This window comes from Tupaia chinensis, unplaced genomic scaffold (assembly GCF_000334495.1).
Source record: "Tupaia chinensis unplaced genomic scaffold, TupChi_1.0 Scaffold000661_1, whole genome shotgun sequence".
Taxonomy (NCBI): Eukaryota; Metazoa; Chordata; class Mammalia; order Scandentia; family Tupaiidae; genus Tupaia; species Tupaia belangeri.
In genome coordinates, this window is record NW_006160183.1 from 152,855 (window position 1) to 168,086 (window position 15,232).

Consider the following 15,232-nt stretch of genomic DNA (forward strand, 5'->3'; position numbering starts at 1 on the left):
TGGGGAAAGATTCAAAAGTGGCTCCTTAGCTTTTGCTTGTATGCCTAGGTTTGTTGAGTAGTATAGAATTCATTTTCATATGCAGTAGACCCAAGTTAAGTCTATTGTAAATGGGCATAGGTGAAATGGCCAAGGGTGGGAGGCAGGGTATAAAATTGGTCATATTTATATGTAAGAGACAGACTGGAACAAGAATCTTTTTAAATAGAATTTTATTTAACTTTATTTGTGTGTGTGTATATACTTTTTTTGTTTGTTTAATTTAACTAGAGAAGGACAGAGAGAGAGAGAAAGAGGGAAAGTGAGAGAAAGGAAGCCACCAGATCTGGGACTCAGACTGCGACCGGCCATGTGGGAGTCCAGCACCTTTAACCATCACACCACCTGCCAGCCCCAGGAACAAGAATCTTTGCCACTGTATAGGAGGAAGAAAAAGTATTGTTTTGAAAGCAAGGAAAAGATTGAGAGTTTTTCAGTGTAGTGTTGGATACTGCAGAAAGAAACTAGACAATCTTTTTCTTGTCACTTGCTTGCCAGAGATTAAGTGCTTTATACAAATTAATTCTTAAATTTAGGGAGTAGATACATTATACACATATAGCAAAAAAAAATTAAGTAATTTTCCCAGATAATATTGATAATAAGTGGTAAAACTAGAAATGTGAACCCCAGGCAGTCAGGGTCCAGTCTGCTTTTCATTTCAGTGCCATGGTGGCCTCACATACTGAAACATACTTTGCTGGATTGGGCAGCTGGATTGGGTGACTTGGTGAACTTAATAGCATTTTGAGCTGAAAGGGTAGGAGATGTAATTTTTTTTTTTTTTAAAGAATTGCTTTAATTTTATTCATTCATTTATTTTAATTTGACCAGAGAGAGACACACACACACGCACAGATAGAGAGGGAAAGTGAGAAAGCAAGCCACCAGGTCCACGACTTGAACCATGGTCAGCCATGTGGGAGTGTCCAGCACCTCAACCACCATGCCACCTGCTGGTCCCAGGAGATATAATTTTTTTTTTATTGCCAGAGGACACGTGTTACCCAGAGAAAGTACTCACCAATGGGGCATGGTCATACCACAGTCCCTCCTCCATTTCTCTATCCCAACAGGATCTGGTGTGTGTGCGTGCACACACATCAGTGTGTGTCTACTGACCCAGGATGCCAACTATGGTTGGTCATGTGGGATCCAGCTGGATTTTTAATTTTAATGGGTTGTTAGGAGAAAGGAAACTGATAGTTGTGTTGCCTTCCAAAATTTGGAGAGTGATAAGGGCAAGCAATTAAAATGTAACTAAAATTTGAATTTAATTTCTTCTATATATATATGTTGGAGAAGCTAAATGGCCCCATCAACTTTGGAACTGCTTTTGTTACTTGTCTGCTATAAGAGGGTCTATTCTCTTTCATGAAGTACATTACTTGGAAGGTACTAGCTTTGTTATTAACCTATAGGTCTGACCTTGCCAATACCAAGTTTAATCTGTTTTAGTTTCTGTATCTATAAAATGAATGGCAAAGCCAGTTAGCCTGAAGTGTGTTTATCCAGGAGCTTTCCATTTGTGATGAACTAGAAGCAGCAACATAATTTCATAAATTCTTTTTTTTTTTGGAGAGGTTTTTGCCATAGGGCATGTGCACTCGCCAGACAGACAAAGTGAGAAATCACCCCCCAGGGGGGATGGCCACACCGCAATCCCTTCTCCATTCTCCTCTCAGGATCTTGGGCATGCACACGCGCCCAGCATGAGTTTTAAGCCACCAGGTCCAGAACTCGAACTGCGGTTGACTACATGGGAGTCCAGTGACATAGCCATTACGCTCACTGCTGGTCCCCCATAAGAAGTTCTTAAAAATCTTAAGGGAAGGGACCAGCAGGTTGCGTTGTGGCCAATCATGGTTCAAGTCCCAGACCTTACTTCCTCTCTTCCTCTCTCATTCTCTCTCCGGTCAAATTAAGAAATAATAATAAATAAAGTTAAATAGAATGACTCTTTTTAAAAATCTTATGGGACCAGCAGGTTTTGTGGTGGTTAAGATGCTGGACACTCTCACATGGTTGACCACAGTTCGAATCCCAGACCTGGTGGCTTGCTTTCTCATTTTCTCTCTGGCTGTGTTTCTCTCTGGTCGAATTAAAAAAAAAAAAAAGAGTGGATTAATAAATACTTAAAAGATCTTAAGGAAAATGTATTTTATCCTTTTACAAGTATAGGTATTTATATTCTAAAGGAAGATCAAAATTATCCTCAATGGTATAACTCTTAGCTATATAACTAAACATTAATATTTTAATTATCCTCAATGGTATAACTCTTAGCTATATAACTAAACATTAATATTTTAATCAGCCCACTGCTGATACCAGATTATTTGGTGTGATAGTCTCTTTACCTTCTGGAAAAGAAAATTAGTCAATTGCATGGTTTTGAAGTTTATAGTTTAGCATTTTTAAATCAGATACTTGATTTAGGTATAATTTTAACCTTTGAGGCTAACTGTAAACATAATGCAAATAGTGTAATTACTCTCTAGCTTGTGTTTGGTACCAGTTTTACTTCTCTATTGTGAGTATAGGTTAGATATATAATTTTGAATTGTGTTTCATAGAATAATATAAGTGGAAAATAGAGAAGCCATTCATTTGGGGCCTTGATTCTTTTCCTTTTAAAAAAATACTTTGCTAACAGGATGGGAGAAATGGAGGAAAAGGGAGTGGTGTGGTCACACCTCAATGAGGAGGTACTTTCTCTCTCTCCCTCCTGTATCTCTCTGGTGAATGCAAGTGCCTGCTGGCAGAGAGAGAGAGAAAGACCTAAAATAATTTTACTTTTATCTGATCTAGATGTTGGAGTTTACCTATAAGATTCTTAAACTTTAATTTATTTATTTAAATTGCCAGAAGGCACAAGCACTAACCAGAAAGCTGTAGAAAGTACTGCCCCAGATGGGTATGGTTTTACTACAATCCCTCTTTTTTTTTCCCCAAACCCCATGTCAAAATTTTGAACATGAGTGCCCAGTATTTTGTAAGCTGTTGGTACCTGGATTAATAACTGCTAATGGTTATCCTGTATGTAATAAAATCCTTTCTAGATCTTATGTGAGGCCGGGTGCGTGTGCGTGCGTGCCCAAGATCCCGAGAGGAGAATGGAGGAGAAGGGATTGCGGCGTGACCATTCCCCCTGGGGGGTGATTTCTCGCTTTCTGTCTCTATGTCTCTCTCTGTCTGTCTGGCGAGTGCACGCGCCCTACAGTGAAAATCTCTCAAAAAAAAAAAAAGAAAGAAAAAGAAAACTGACACAACTGAATCTTCAGCATGTTCTCATCAGCAGAGCCTTCTTGTGTAATGTAAACTATGCTGTGTTATTAAAAAATGTGAACTAAAAATAAAATAACTGCTGATGGCTATGAGGAATCTTTTTCCTTTAACTGCTAGGCTATAAGGCCTGCCCACTTGAGAGATTTATAACTGAAAAACTCTGGTAGATCATTATGAGCATATATTGGTATGGTTGACCAGAGATGTTTAAAATATTACCATAAGGTTTTCCCACAATTCTTTGTTTTTTCTTTTTTTAGAGAGATTTTTACTATAGCGTGTGAGCACTCACTGAAGAGCCAGAGAGAGAGAAAACAAGAAATCACTCTCCAGAGAGGATGGCCATGCCGCAATTCCTTCTCCATTCTCCTCTCGGGATTTTGGGCACGCATGCACACATGCCCAGTGTGTTTAAGTCACTGGGTCCAGGACTTGAACCACGATTGACTACGTGGAAGTACAGTGATATAACCATTATGCCATCTGCTGGTCCCCCCACAATTCCCTAAGAATCAAAAAGTCCATTTCAGGTGCTATTTTAATATAAGTCTTTGATTTAGAAGTTAATATGTTTTTTTCAGAAGGTGATTTTTTTTAAATCATTAACCTATCTGTATGGGTTGTGGTCTTTCCAATAGAATTCAAAGAAGCTTTTTCACTATTTGACAAGGATGGTGATGGAACTATAACAACAAAGGAATTGGGAACTGTAATGAGGTCTCTTGGGCAGAATCCCACAGAAGCAGAGTTACAGGACATGATTAATGAAGTAGATGCTGATGGTAAATCTTTTTTAAATTTGGAGGGTTGGGAGAATTGAAGAAATAGTATTTATATTGTTTTAATGTTTCAATGAAACAAACGATTTCAGGTAATGGCACAATTGACTTCCCTGAATTTCTGACAATGATGGCAAGAAAAATGAAAGACACAGACAGTGAAGAAGAAATTAGAGAAGCATTCCGTGTGTTTGATAAGGTAAAGGTGCTTAGTGACAAAATATATTGATTTTTAATTTGAGTGTGCAATGATATTGGAAGTTTTTTTTTTCTGATAATCTACCTCCATATTTTAAATCGAACAAACTTTTTAAGAATTCAGTATAAATTTGCAATTCCTAATAACTTATGTATTGCATTAATCTTGGACTAAAGAGGGATTATTTGACTTTGGAATTATTAGAAAATAGTGATTTTAATATAGGACATACTTGCTTGGCTCTTAGTGACATTCAGTTTATAGGTCAATTGTAGATTCTCTTCAGTTTGTATGGACCTCTAAAGTATATTTTTCTCTAATGCGAAATTCAGTACTTACTGAATTCCGACTCTTGTTTCACTCATTCTATTCACTTTCTTTCTAGGATGGCAATGGCTATATTAGTGCAGCAGAACTTCGCCATGTGATGACAAACCTTGGAGAGAAGTTAACAGATGAAGAAGTTGACGAAATGATCAGGGAAGCAGATATTGATGGTGATGGTCAAGTAAACTATGAAGGCAAGTCTTTCATTCTTATTGACTCATTCCGTGCTTTGTTTTTAAGTTAGAGCCTTTTTTTTTTTTTTTTTAAAGAGAGAATTTTGCTGTAGGATACGTGTGTTCACCAGACACAAAAAAAGCAAGAAATCACCCTCTGGGGGAGTAGCCATGCTGCAATTCCTTCTTCCCCATTCTTTTTCTTTTGGGATTTTGGCTGTGCACAAATGGCACCCATCGTGAATCCCAAGCTGGCGAGGTCCAGGACTCAAACCATGGTAGAATGTGGAGGGAGTCCAGTGCCTTAACCACTATGCCACCTCCTGCCCCAAGTTAGAGCTTCTTGTTAGGTATCTGATAAGTCAAAATTAGTGACTTTTTCCGCCTAAAAAAACGTAGTGTAAAAATATTTACATTTACTAACCTTTTGCTGTTCAGAGTATTGTCTGCAGACTAGGCAACATCATGGTCACGTGAGAACTTTTTAGAAATATTTACTATTGAGTTCCACCCCTGAACCTAGAGTCTGCATTTTTAAACTAGGTTCCTTAGTGATTTATGTCCATGTTAAGGTTTGAAAAGCATTGTATAATTTTTGTGTAAGGATTGTGGAATAGTTAGGAAAGCTTTAAACTTATTTTGAATTTTCTAAAATATGATTTTAAGATGACTTTCTTGGGACCAGCAGTTAGCATAATGACTATGTCGCCGGACTCCCACGTAGTCGACCGCGGTTTGCGTCCTAGACCTGGTGGCTTAAAACTCAAGCCGGGCGCGTGTGCGTGTGTGCCCAAGATCCCGAGAGGAGAATGGAGGAGAAGGGATTGCGGTGTGGCCATGCCCCCTGGGGGGTTATTTCTTGCTTTCTGTCTCTCTGTCTCTGTCTGTCTGGCGAGCGCACATGCCCTATAGAGAAAACCTCTCAAAAAAGAAAAAAAAAAGATGACTTTCTTTCCTTCCTAGTTTTCTTTTTTCCAGTAATTGGATTAGTTTGAAACTGTTTGCATATGCAGCAAATCAAAAGTATCCTATCTGACAGTAAATTTTGGGATTGCCTTGGCATGAAACAAGGCATGTAAAAATTGAGAAGATTTCCATTTACTTTATATTTTTTCACTTGTATTTTTTATTATAGAACCTATTTAGTTTAGAAAATAGCATAAAATGTAACATTCAAAGAGTTTTAAACTTTTAGTAGATACCATGGAAGTTAAAATACTGACTTTGTAACCCAACAGACTTAAAATTCAAGGCTCAACCAAGAATGTTACCTTTTTTTTTTTTTTTTAATTTTCTGAAGCTTTAATTTGATTTATTCATCAATACTTGTGGCTTATGAAGTTCAGCCTTGGCAGTGAACTAGCTTTCTTCTGTACTTTATGACAATTATGAGGAAAGAAAAAAGGGAATGCAGAGTGCTCAGTGATTAAGTAAATGTGATTGGCTTTCCCAGTGTTTGGCATTAACTCAACTTTTTGTGCACTTCTTTTTCAGAGTTTGTACAAATGATGACAGCAAAGTGAAGACCATTGTACAGAATGTGTTAAATTTCTTGTACAAAATTGTTTATTTGCCTTTTCTTTGTTTGTAACTTATCTGTAAAAGGTTTCTCCCTCCTGTCAAAAAGATATGCATGTATAGTAATTAGGACTCATTCCTCCATGTTTTCTTCCTTATCTTACTGTCATTGTCCTGAGACCTTATTTTAGAAAATTGATCAAGTAACATGTTGCATGTGGCTTACTCTGGATATATCTAAGCCCTTCTGCACATCTAAACTTAGATGGAGTTGGTCAAATGAGGGAACATCTAGGTTATGCCTTTTTTAAGTAGTTTTCTTTAGGAACTGTCAGCATGTTGTTGTTGAAGTGTGGAGTTGTAACTCTGCGTGGACTATGGACAGTCAACAATATGTACTTAAAAGTTGCACTATTGCAAAACGGGTGTATTATCCAGGTACTCGTACACTATTTTTTTGTACTGCTGGTCCTGTACCAGAAACATTTTCTTTTATTGTTACTTGCTTTTTAAACTTTGTTTAGCCACTTAAAGAAAATCTGCTTATGGCACAATTTGCCTCAAATCCATTCCAAGTTGTATATTTGTTTTCCAATAAAAAAAATTACAATTTACCCAACTGTTGCTCTGAATGTGAGTTGTTTAATTAACCGTTGAAATCAAATCATTTTGAAAATGAAGTGTGAGGTTGGTTTCTCCTTCATATAATCTAGATAAGTATTTTTTTCCCTATTCCAGATGGTATTTAATTTTTAAATGATGATAACTTCCTTCAAAAAGTTTAAGTGAAATATTTAAAAACCTTTTTTATTAAGTGTACCTAGCATGGGAATTGGCACATGAATCATGTTTAGTTTTTCCCACCCTTCTAATTTATTTCAGCTTTGGTGTCCAATTGTCTGTGTTGACTTCAGCAGTGCAGTGATTTTTTTAAAATATCTAAAATTAAACAGTCCAGAACTAGTAAGGAACAAAGGGGTCATTATGATTTTTACCTGTTTTCTAATCTACACATTGTGCTTTTTTTTTTTTTAATAATTATTTTTAATTTTATTTACTCATTCATTATTTTTAAAGAATTTTGACCAGAGAGAGAGAAAGAGAAATCAAGCCACCAGGTCCAGGAATTGAACCATGGTTGGCCATGTGGGAGTATCTAGCACCTTAACCTCCATGCCACCTGCTCACATACTTATTTTAATTCTATATTAAGACAGACTTTTCAGTTTTGCTTGCCTTTCTGCAACCATGTTTTACAAAAATATCAGGAGCAGATTAAAAGTAACTAAGTCTTGTTTCATGTTTTACATGCTCTATCATTGCATTCTCTATAACTTATGCTACTCCAAAGGTAGTTATCAGAGTTTTTGTTTCTTAAACTTTTTTTTTTTAAGAATTATTTTATTTGGGGCCAGCAGTTAGTGTAATGCTATGTCGCTGGACTCCCAATAGTCAACTGCGGCTTGAGTTCCGGACCTGGTGGCTTAAACTCATGCTGGGTGCATGTGCATGCATTCCCAAAATCCTGAGAGGAGAATAGAGGAGAACGGATTGCTGCATGGCCATCCCCCTTGGGATGGGGGGTGATTCTTTGCTTTCCATCTCTCTGTCTCTCTCTTGTGAGTGCATGCGCTCTCCCCCAAAAATGTATTTAACTTTATTTATTTTAATTTGACCAGAGAGAGAGGGAGAAAGCGAGAAAGCATGCCGCCAGTTTCAGGACTCGAGCCATGGTTGGCCATATGGGGAGTCCAGTGCCCTCAACCACCACGCCCTCTGCTGGCCCCCTAAATTAGAACCAAGATTTAGACATTGAGTATAATTGTTACCTGGTTTTTGTAGCCGCAAGATTTTCAATTTCACAGGGAGCAGTTAATTATCTGGAAGGTTACTGCCCCATCTTTGACTATTTTAATACCAGTGTTATTAGTTCTACTTGAAATTAGGAAACTAGGTGGTTAGTGAAGAAAAAGCGAATTATGTTTTAAATAGAGATTGGAAAGTTATAGGCATTGATAGTCCTGATGAGGGTTATACTTTTTTTTTTAAAGGTGATCCCAAGAAGGAAGTCTTTTTTTTTTTTTTTTCCCCTTCAGTTAAAGAATTTTATTTATTTTTAAAATTTGACCAGAGGAGGCACAGAGTGAGAGCAAACCACAGTCGTCCATGTAGGAGTCAGGCACCCTTAACCACCACACCATTTTTGTAAATACATTGTGGAGGTAATCAATTAAATATGATGTGTACTCTACTTTGGTTCTTCCATCCCACTGCATTAGTAGCAGTAAGAGTTCAGTCAAAGATCCAGACAAGGTACTTGGTGAGATGAGTCAGGTTTCTGGCTGTTGAGGTATTATCTCCAGGCTGTTTTAAATAAATATGGGCTTAGGGTTTTTATTGCAGCAGTGTTCATATAACTGCTGTGAGTGAACTTGAAAGAGGTCTATTATCCCAGCATTCAATTATACCCATTTACCAGGTATAATGATAGCTTGTTTTCTCACTCTTCTTTTTCTTTTTCTTTTTTTTTTCTTTTTCACGCCAGTCTTTTTAAAAAGGTTAAGTGAAATAATGAAGGTGTAAAGCTTTTTGCCTAGTCCTTGGCATTTACAATAAGTGTTTAATTAATGTAACTATTTTTTTTTTTTGGAGAGGTTTTTGCTATAGGGTGTGTGCGCTTGCTAAAAAGACAGAAAGCAAGAAATCACCCCCAGGGGGAATGGCCACACCTCAATCCCTTCTCCTCTATTCTCCTCTTGGGATCTTGGGCATGCATACACACACGAGCCTGGCGTGAGTTTAAGTCACCAAGGTCCGAGACTCGAACCATGGTCGACTATGTGGGAGTCCAGTGACATAGCCATTACGCCAAACTGCTGGTCCGAATTAATATAACTATGCTTTAAAACTGATTGTGACCCTGTAAAATGAAGGAATTGTGTGATTTTCTAGTTGGTAATTTTCTGGGGTTTTTTGTTTTTTTTTTTTTTTTTTTGGAGGGGGGGGAGGTTTTTGCCTTAGAGCATGTGTGCTTGCTACTGGAGAGACAGAAACTGAAAGGGAAAGTGAGGAATCACCCTCCAGGGGGATGCCATAGTCCCTTATCCATTTTCCCTGGATCTTGGGCACATACACACATGTGCCTGGTGTGATTTTCAAGCCACCAGGTCTGGGCCTCAGACCCCAGCAACCATACAGGAGTGCAGTGATGTAACCTCTATGAGCCTGCTGGCTCTGGCATTCTAGTTTGAGATTTATATAAATTGATGTGAAGGTATGGGTAACAAGGTGAAAGAAAATGTTTGAATGCTTATGTCATTCACAGATTTTATATTATAATCTTTATAAAAGTCCTAAAGTATGTGTCATCTTGATTTATCTTGATTTTTTTTTTTTTTGAGAGGTTTTTCGCTATAAGGGTGCGTGCGCTCGCCAGACAAACAGAGACATAGAGACAAAAAGCTAGAAATCACCCCCCCAGAGGGGATGGTCACGCTGCAATCCCTTCTTCATTCTCGGGATCTTGGGCACGCACGCACACGCGCCCGGCGTGAGTTTCAAGCCACTAGGTCTGGGACGTGAACCGCGGTCGACTACGTGGGAGTCCAACAACATAGCCATTACGCTAACTGCTGGTTTCCAATTTTTTAAAAATTTTTAATAGAGATTTTTGCTATAGGGCATGTGCGCTCGTCAGAGAAACAGGTTACCCTCTGGAGGGATGGCCAGCCCACAATCCTTTCCCCAGTCTCCTCTTGGGATCTTGGTCATGCATGCACATGCGCCCGGCATGAATTTGAAGCCGCTGGGTCTGGGATTCAAACCGCTTTCAAATGTGTGGGAGTGAGTCTAGCGATGTAACCGTTGTGCCAACTGCTGATCCCACGTTACCTTGATTACAGGAAATCAAATGTAGAATGGTTACATAATTTAAACTGGTCATAACTGAGCAAGTGATGATTGGATTCAAATACAAGTTCCACTGCTTCCTATACTATCACATTTGAACCGAGGACTATGATTTTAAAATACTAACACTGTCAAGTCTTATCCATATTTTACAATAGCAGGATTGTAGTAATTGGTAATTCTTGCCTTAGCATCTGTGGCATATTTGCTCTCGGATAATCTTTCTACCAGTAAACGCATCACCTTTGTTGTTAATGATCAACTGTGGATGTATTTTTTCACTTGAAGTTTTCAGGAGAGGGTTAAATATCGGATGCACGGTAAAAACAGTATTAAGATTTCATTTATAGTGTTCTCAAAGAGAAATGCTTTTTCCCCCTTTAAAATTCTGTTAATGATACTTTAAAAATAAGTCTCAGTGATACTGTACAAGAGACTGTTTTCTTAAAACTTTTGTTTACCCTATATGCTTAATCTGTTTAATGGATAAAGTCATTGAAATCATTGACCTATTCTGTTTCTATTTTTAAGATACTTAAGCTATTTTCTAGATGTTCCCTTCTCTTCAGTTTCATACTTTGTATGAGTTTCTGGACTTCTCTGTTCCTTTTTTTATTCTTTATGTCTCTGGGGCACCAGTCCCTAGTCTGCTGAGCCAGTTTTACAGGCTCAACCAAAGTAAGAAAATGAAATGAGGCACCTGGATGGACTTGATTCATCTCAACATTTGTGAGAACCCTGGTGTAACCCTGGTGTTTATTTGCCTGTCTGTTTTCTGATTTCGTCTTCATTTTAAACTAGGTGCCTTAATTTCTTTCTTTTTTTTTTAAGAGATTTTTGCAGGGACCAGCAGTTGTATGTTGTTAGATTCCCATGTAGTCGACTGTGGTTCGAGTCCTGGACCCAGTGGCTTAAACTCAAACTGGGCGCATGTGTATTCGTGCCCAAGTTCCTGAGAGGAGAATGGAGAAGAAGGGATTGCAGTGTGGCCACCCCCCTGGGGGGGGGTTGATTTCTCGCTTCCTGTCTGTGTCTGGTGAGCACACACGCCTTACAGTAAAAACCTCTCCAAAAATAAAGATTTTTGCTATAGGGCATATGTGCTCATGGGGGAGACAGAGAAAGAAAGCAAGAATCACCCTCTAGGGGAGATGGTCTTGCTGCAATCTCTAGTCCTCCATTCTCAGATTTTGGACAGGCATGCACACAGGCCTGGCATGAGTTTTCCCAGGTCTGGAACCCTAACCAAGGTTGACCACCTGAGGGTCCAGCACCCTAACCATCTCACCACCTGCTGGTCATGCCTGGTTTTTGTTTTTAAAGGGGATGTTAGGGGCCAGCAGGTGGCATGGTGATTAAAGCTCTGGATTCCCACATGGTTCATAGCAATTTGAGTAACGGCCCTGGCAGCTCACATTCTCACTTTCCTTCTCTCTCTCTGGTCAAATTAAAGAAGCATAATGGTAATAAAATTAAAATAATCACCCAGGAGCTTGTTAGAATTGTAGAAATTTAGGCTCTGTCCCCAAATTGTAATCTGTCTTCATTTTAACACTGTCTCCAGATGTTTTCATAAGCACCAGTTTTTGAAAAGCAATGCACTAATCCATTCACTTGTTTTACTTACAGAGGGGAAACTGTTCAAGTGTTTATGTTTAAAAGACTCAATCTGTTTTGGATATGTTTGAAGTTGGAGGAAAAGTCATGTGTCAAAATGAATTCTCTATTAAGATAGGCACAGAACCCTTTGGGATTAGGTTTGAAAGGACTTTTATTTTCTCCAGAGAGATTTTTGCTATAGGGTGCATGTGCCTGATGGAGAGAGACAGTGAAAAATCACCCTCCCAGGGAGCGGGTAGCCATGCCACAATCCCTTACCATTCTCCTTGGGATTTTGGATACATGCACATGCCTGGAGTGAGTTTCAAGCCTCGGTCCTGGACTCATACCACAGTTGGCCATGCGGGCGTTCAGCAACGTAACCATTTCACCATCTGCTGGTTCCTAAAGGACTGTTCTTGAGATTAAGGAGTTGAAAAACATAACATTTTGTGTAGAATACTATAGTATATGTTAAGAACAGAGATGTGAAGACACACGTTTGGGGTTTGCAAATGCAGAGAGAGCATGAGGGGGGGAGGAGGGGTTAGAAATTAGAGTGTAAATTTTGCTTTTGTCCTAAAGGTCATTGGCAGCCCATATTTACTGAATGCTGGGTGCCAAATATGGTTCCAAATATTTTACTCAATTATGTTAATCTTCACAATAACCCCATGTGGGTGTGTACTGATTTATTATCGTCTCTTTATAGACTGGGAAACAAGCACAGAATAAATCAGCAAATACAACTATCAAATCCTGAGAGGAAGGATTAAAGAGTAGAGTACAGTAGTCAATGCAGCAATGAAAAATTAAGGCACAGCAATGACTGGTAGTAGTCTAGTGCTTAAGGGAACCAGATCTTACATGGTTGACCATGGTTTGAGTCTTGGCTTGGAAAACACACAGGGCACTTGTGTGTGTATGCCCCAAATCTGGACAGGACAGAGAAGTGAAGGAATTATAGTGTGACCATAACCCACTCAGGAGGATATGTGCTTTCTCTCCCTGTTTTGTCTGGGTAGTACATCTGCCCTCTTGACAATAAAAAAAAAAAAAAAAATGAAGGCCAAGTGTGGTAAGAGCTGAAAATACTCATTGGACTTGGCGGTTGGATTATTGGTAAATAATATAGCAAATGTAATTTTAATTGAAAGGTGTATGCACGTGACTAAGATGGTTTTGGGAAAGTATGGGAGTTGAATTAAGTCTAAATTACAAGCTTGGGAAAGTGGGCCAGCCCTGTAGCCTAGTGGTTAAGAGAGTGGAATCCCAGTGACTGGTGGCAGTTGGAATCCTGCCCCAATGGCTAGAAAAATAGCCTCATGTGTGTGCATGTGTGTCCATGTGCAACAGGATGGAGAAATACAGAAGGGGTTGTGGTGCGAACATACCCCAGTTGGTGCTTCTCTCTGGCTAGTGCACTGGCCCTTAGGCAATCAAGTTCTGGAAGAGAAGCACTTAATGATGTAGTGGGCAGTGGAGCTTTGTGGCGACAGATCTTTGAATTCTGGCTCTGCCACTTCACTACGATGCTTAGTCAACTCTTGACTATTCAAAGAAGCCTCTTTCCTCATCCATAAAATGGGACTATTATTCTATAATACTTTGTAGTATTGTAGTGAAGGATTGAAGTATGTGAAATCTCTGGAACGAAGTAGGTATTCTATCATATAAAATTAAAAGAATGAGAAGGTTTGTTTTTTTTCCCTTTTTTCTTTTGGATTTTTGCCAGAAAGCGAGTGTGCTGTCCAGACAGGGAGAGGATGAAAGTACTCCCCAGTGAGGCATGGTCATGCTGAGAACCCTACTCCACTTCTCTACCCTGTAAGGATTTAGAAAAGACACGAGCACTTGGAAAGTGTGGGAAGATAGTCAAGTGAGACTCAAAAGTGAAGGGAAGAAAGGCTGGTCCTTGGTTTCATCACAAGTGAAACCTGTTGTGTCTAGTGCTCGCTCTACTGTTTCAATCAGAGGCAAGGGAGTGATATCACCACACCCCCAACACATAATTTTTACGAATATTTGGAGGAGTTTAGAAATAATCTTAGAAAGTGTGTGCTGGGACCAGGAGATGGAGTAATAGCTACGTCTCTGGACTCCCATGTAGTTGACTGCGGTTCAAGTCCTGGACTCGGTGGCTTAAACTCACTCAGGGCTTGTGTGCGAGCCCAAGATCCCTAGAGAATGGAGAAGGGATTGTGGTGTGGCCATCCCCCTGGGGGCTTTCTGGCTTTCTGTCTCTCTGTCTCTGCCTTTCTGGCAAGCGCACGCGCCCTATGGCAAAAAACTCTCCAAAACAAAGTGCAAATGTGGAGTTGCCTTAAAGCTAAGTATGCTTTCCAAGTATAATATACCCTCTCTGGGAAGTGGGTTTGGGGCTGATTTGGAAGCAGGGCTAATGGAAATTATGGGTGAGGCCAAGCCTCCGTTGATTTAGATACCCAAGGGCTTTGGGACTACTTCAGAGTCTACTAGATTTTCTTTTTTTCCTACTAGATTTTCTTAACACACATGTGTATGTATGACCCTCTCTCAAGGGCTTTCCTCTTCGCTGGCTTTGCGCGAGGTCTCAATGTGCGAGTCCGCCTCCCTTCCCCCATTACTGGAGAGACAAATCTGGCGAGCTCCTGGCGTTTGTCAAGGAGCTCGTGACCCGAGTTGTCTCCTAGCAACCAGACGCCAGCCTGGGCCTAGGAAGAGGAGGCCACAATGGATCAACCAATCATCCCTCTCACTTCCACCGCAGTAAGGGAAGACCGGCTTGGAGATTCGTTCGTCATGGCCCCGGTATAGTCAGTCGTCCTTTTGTTGCCCTTGCTGCTGGTCCTTTTGTCAGGACTCCCTGACCTTTCCCCACCCTCCTCTCTAATCCCATGCCCTTGTGCCTCCCCCCTTCCGCCCCCCCCCTTCCGCCCCACTTTCTGTCGTCCTACTTTTCTTTCCCTGTCCTCAGTCTATACCTGCAGTTCTTTCTTCCTGATCTTAATTTAATACTTGTTTTTCTTTTGCTGTCTCACACGTACTTTCTCTGCGCCCCTAATTTCTGTATTTTTTTTTCCTTCTTTCTACTACTAATTGTAAGATGATTAAATTTCTTTCCCTTTCCCCTCTGTGTGCCAGGAGAATGGGTTTTTCCTTCCTCAGTCTATCAGACGCATTTGTTCGCGCTACCTCCTACTTTAGTATTTACAAAATATTTGAAGCTGCTTTTTTTTTTTTTGAAAAGCAGACAATAAACAACTTTATTCAACTTGCCATCAGAACTATATATTAAAACAAATGAGATTTTTTTTTACCAGTCGGATCCACAGAAATGAAGACTGAGTCAGTTCTTTTTTTTTTTTGGAGAGGTTTTTTTTTTTTTTTTTTTTTTGCTATTGGGGGGGGGGGCCGGCCAA

At 39.6% G+C, this 15,232-nt stretch overlaps 2 protein-coding genes across 3 annotated transcripts in view; both read left to right on the top strand.

The window, feature by feature from the left end:
• The window catches only part of CALM2 (calmodulin 2), a 25,102-nt gene extending 18,165 nt beyond the window's left edge, over positions 1 to 6,937 (top strand). Inside the window, exons 3-6 of one of the 2 annotated variants that reach the window (XM_006159877.3) lie at positions 3,966 to 4,109; positions 4,199 to 4,305; positions 4,691 to 4,826; positions 6,300 to 6,328. In XM_006159877.3, the coding sequence (XP_006159939.1) occupies positions 3,966 to 4,109; positions 4,199 to 4,305; positions 4,691 to 4,826; positions 6,300 to 6,328 (416 nt within the window). Of the gene's footprint in view, positions 1 to 3,965; positions 4,110 to 4,198; positions 4,306 to 4,690; positions 4,827 to 6,299 lie in introns of both variants that reach the window. The other variant, XM_006159876.3, reaches the window with a different exon arrangement.
• A 7,567-nt stretch (positions 6,938 to 14,504) lies between these two features.
• STPG4 (sperm-tail PG-rich repeat containing 4) overlaps positions 14,505 to 15,232 on the top strand; it is a 40,454-nt gene continuing 39,726 nt past the window's right edge. The window contains exon 1 of the mRNA XM_006159878.3: positions 14,505 to 14,621. Coding sequence (XP_006159940.2) covers positions 14,544 to 14,621 — 78 coding nt within the window. The 5' untranslated portion in view covers positions 14,505 to 14,543. The remainder of the gene's footprint in view (positions 14,622 to 15,232) is intronic.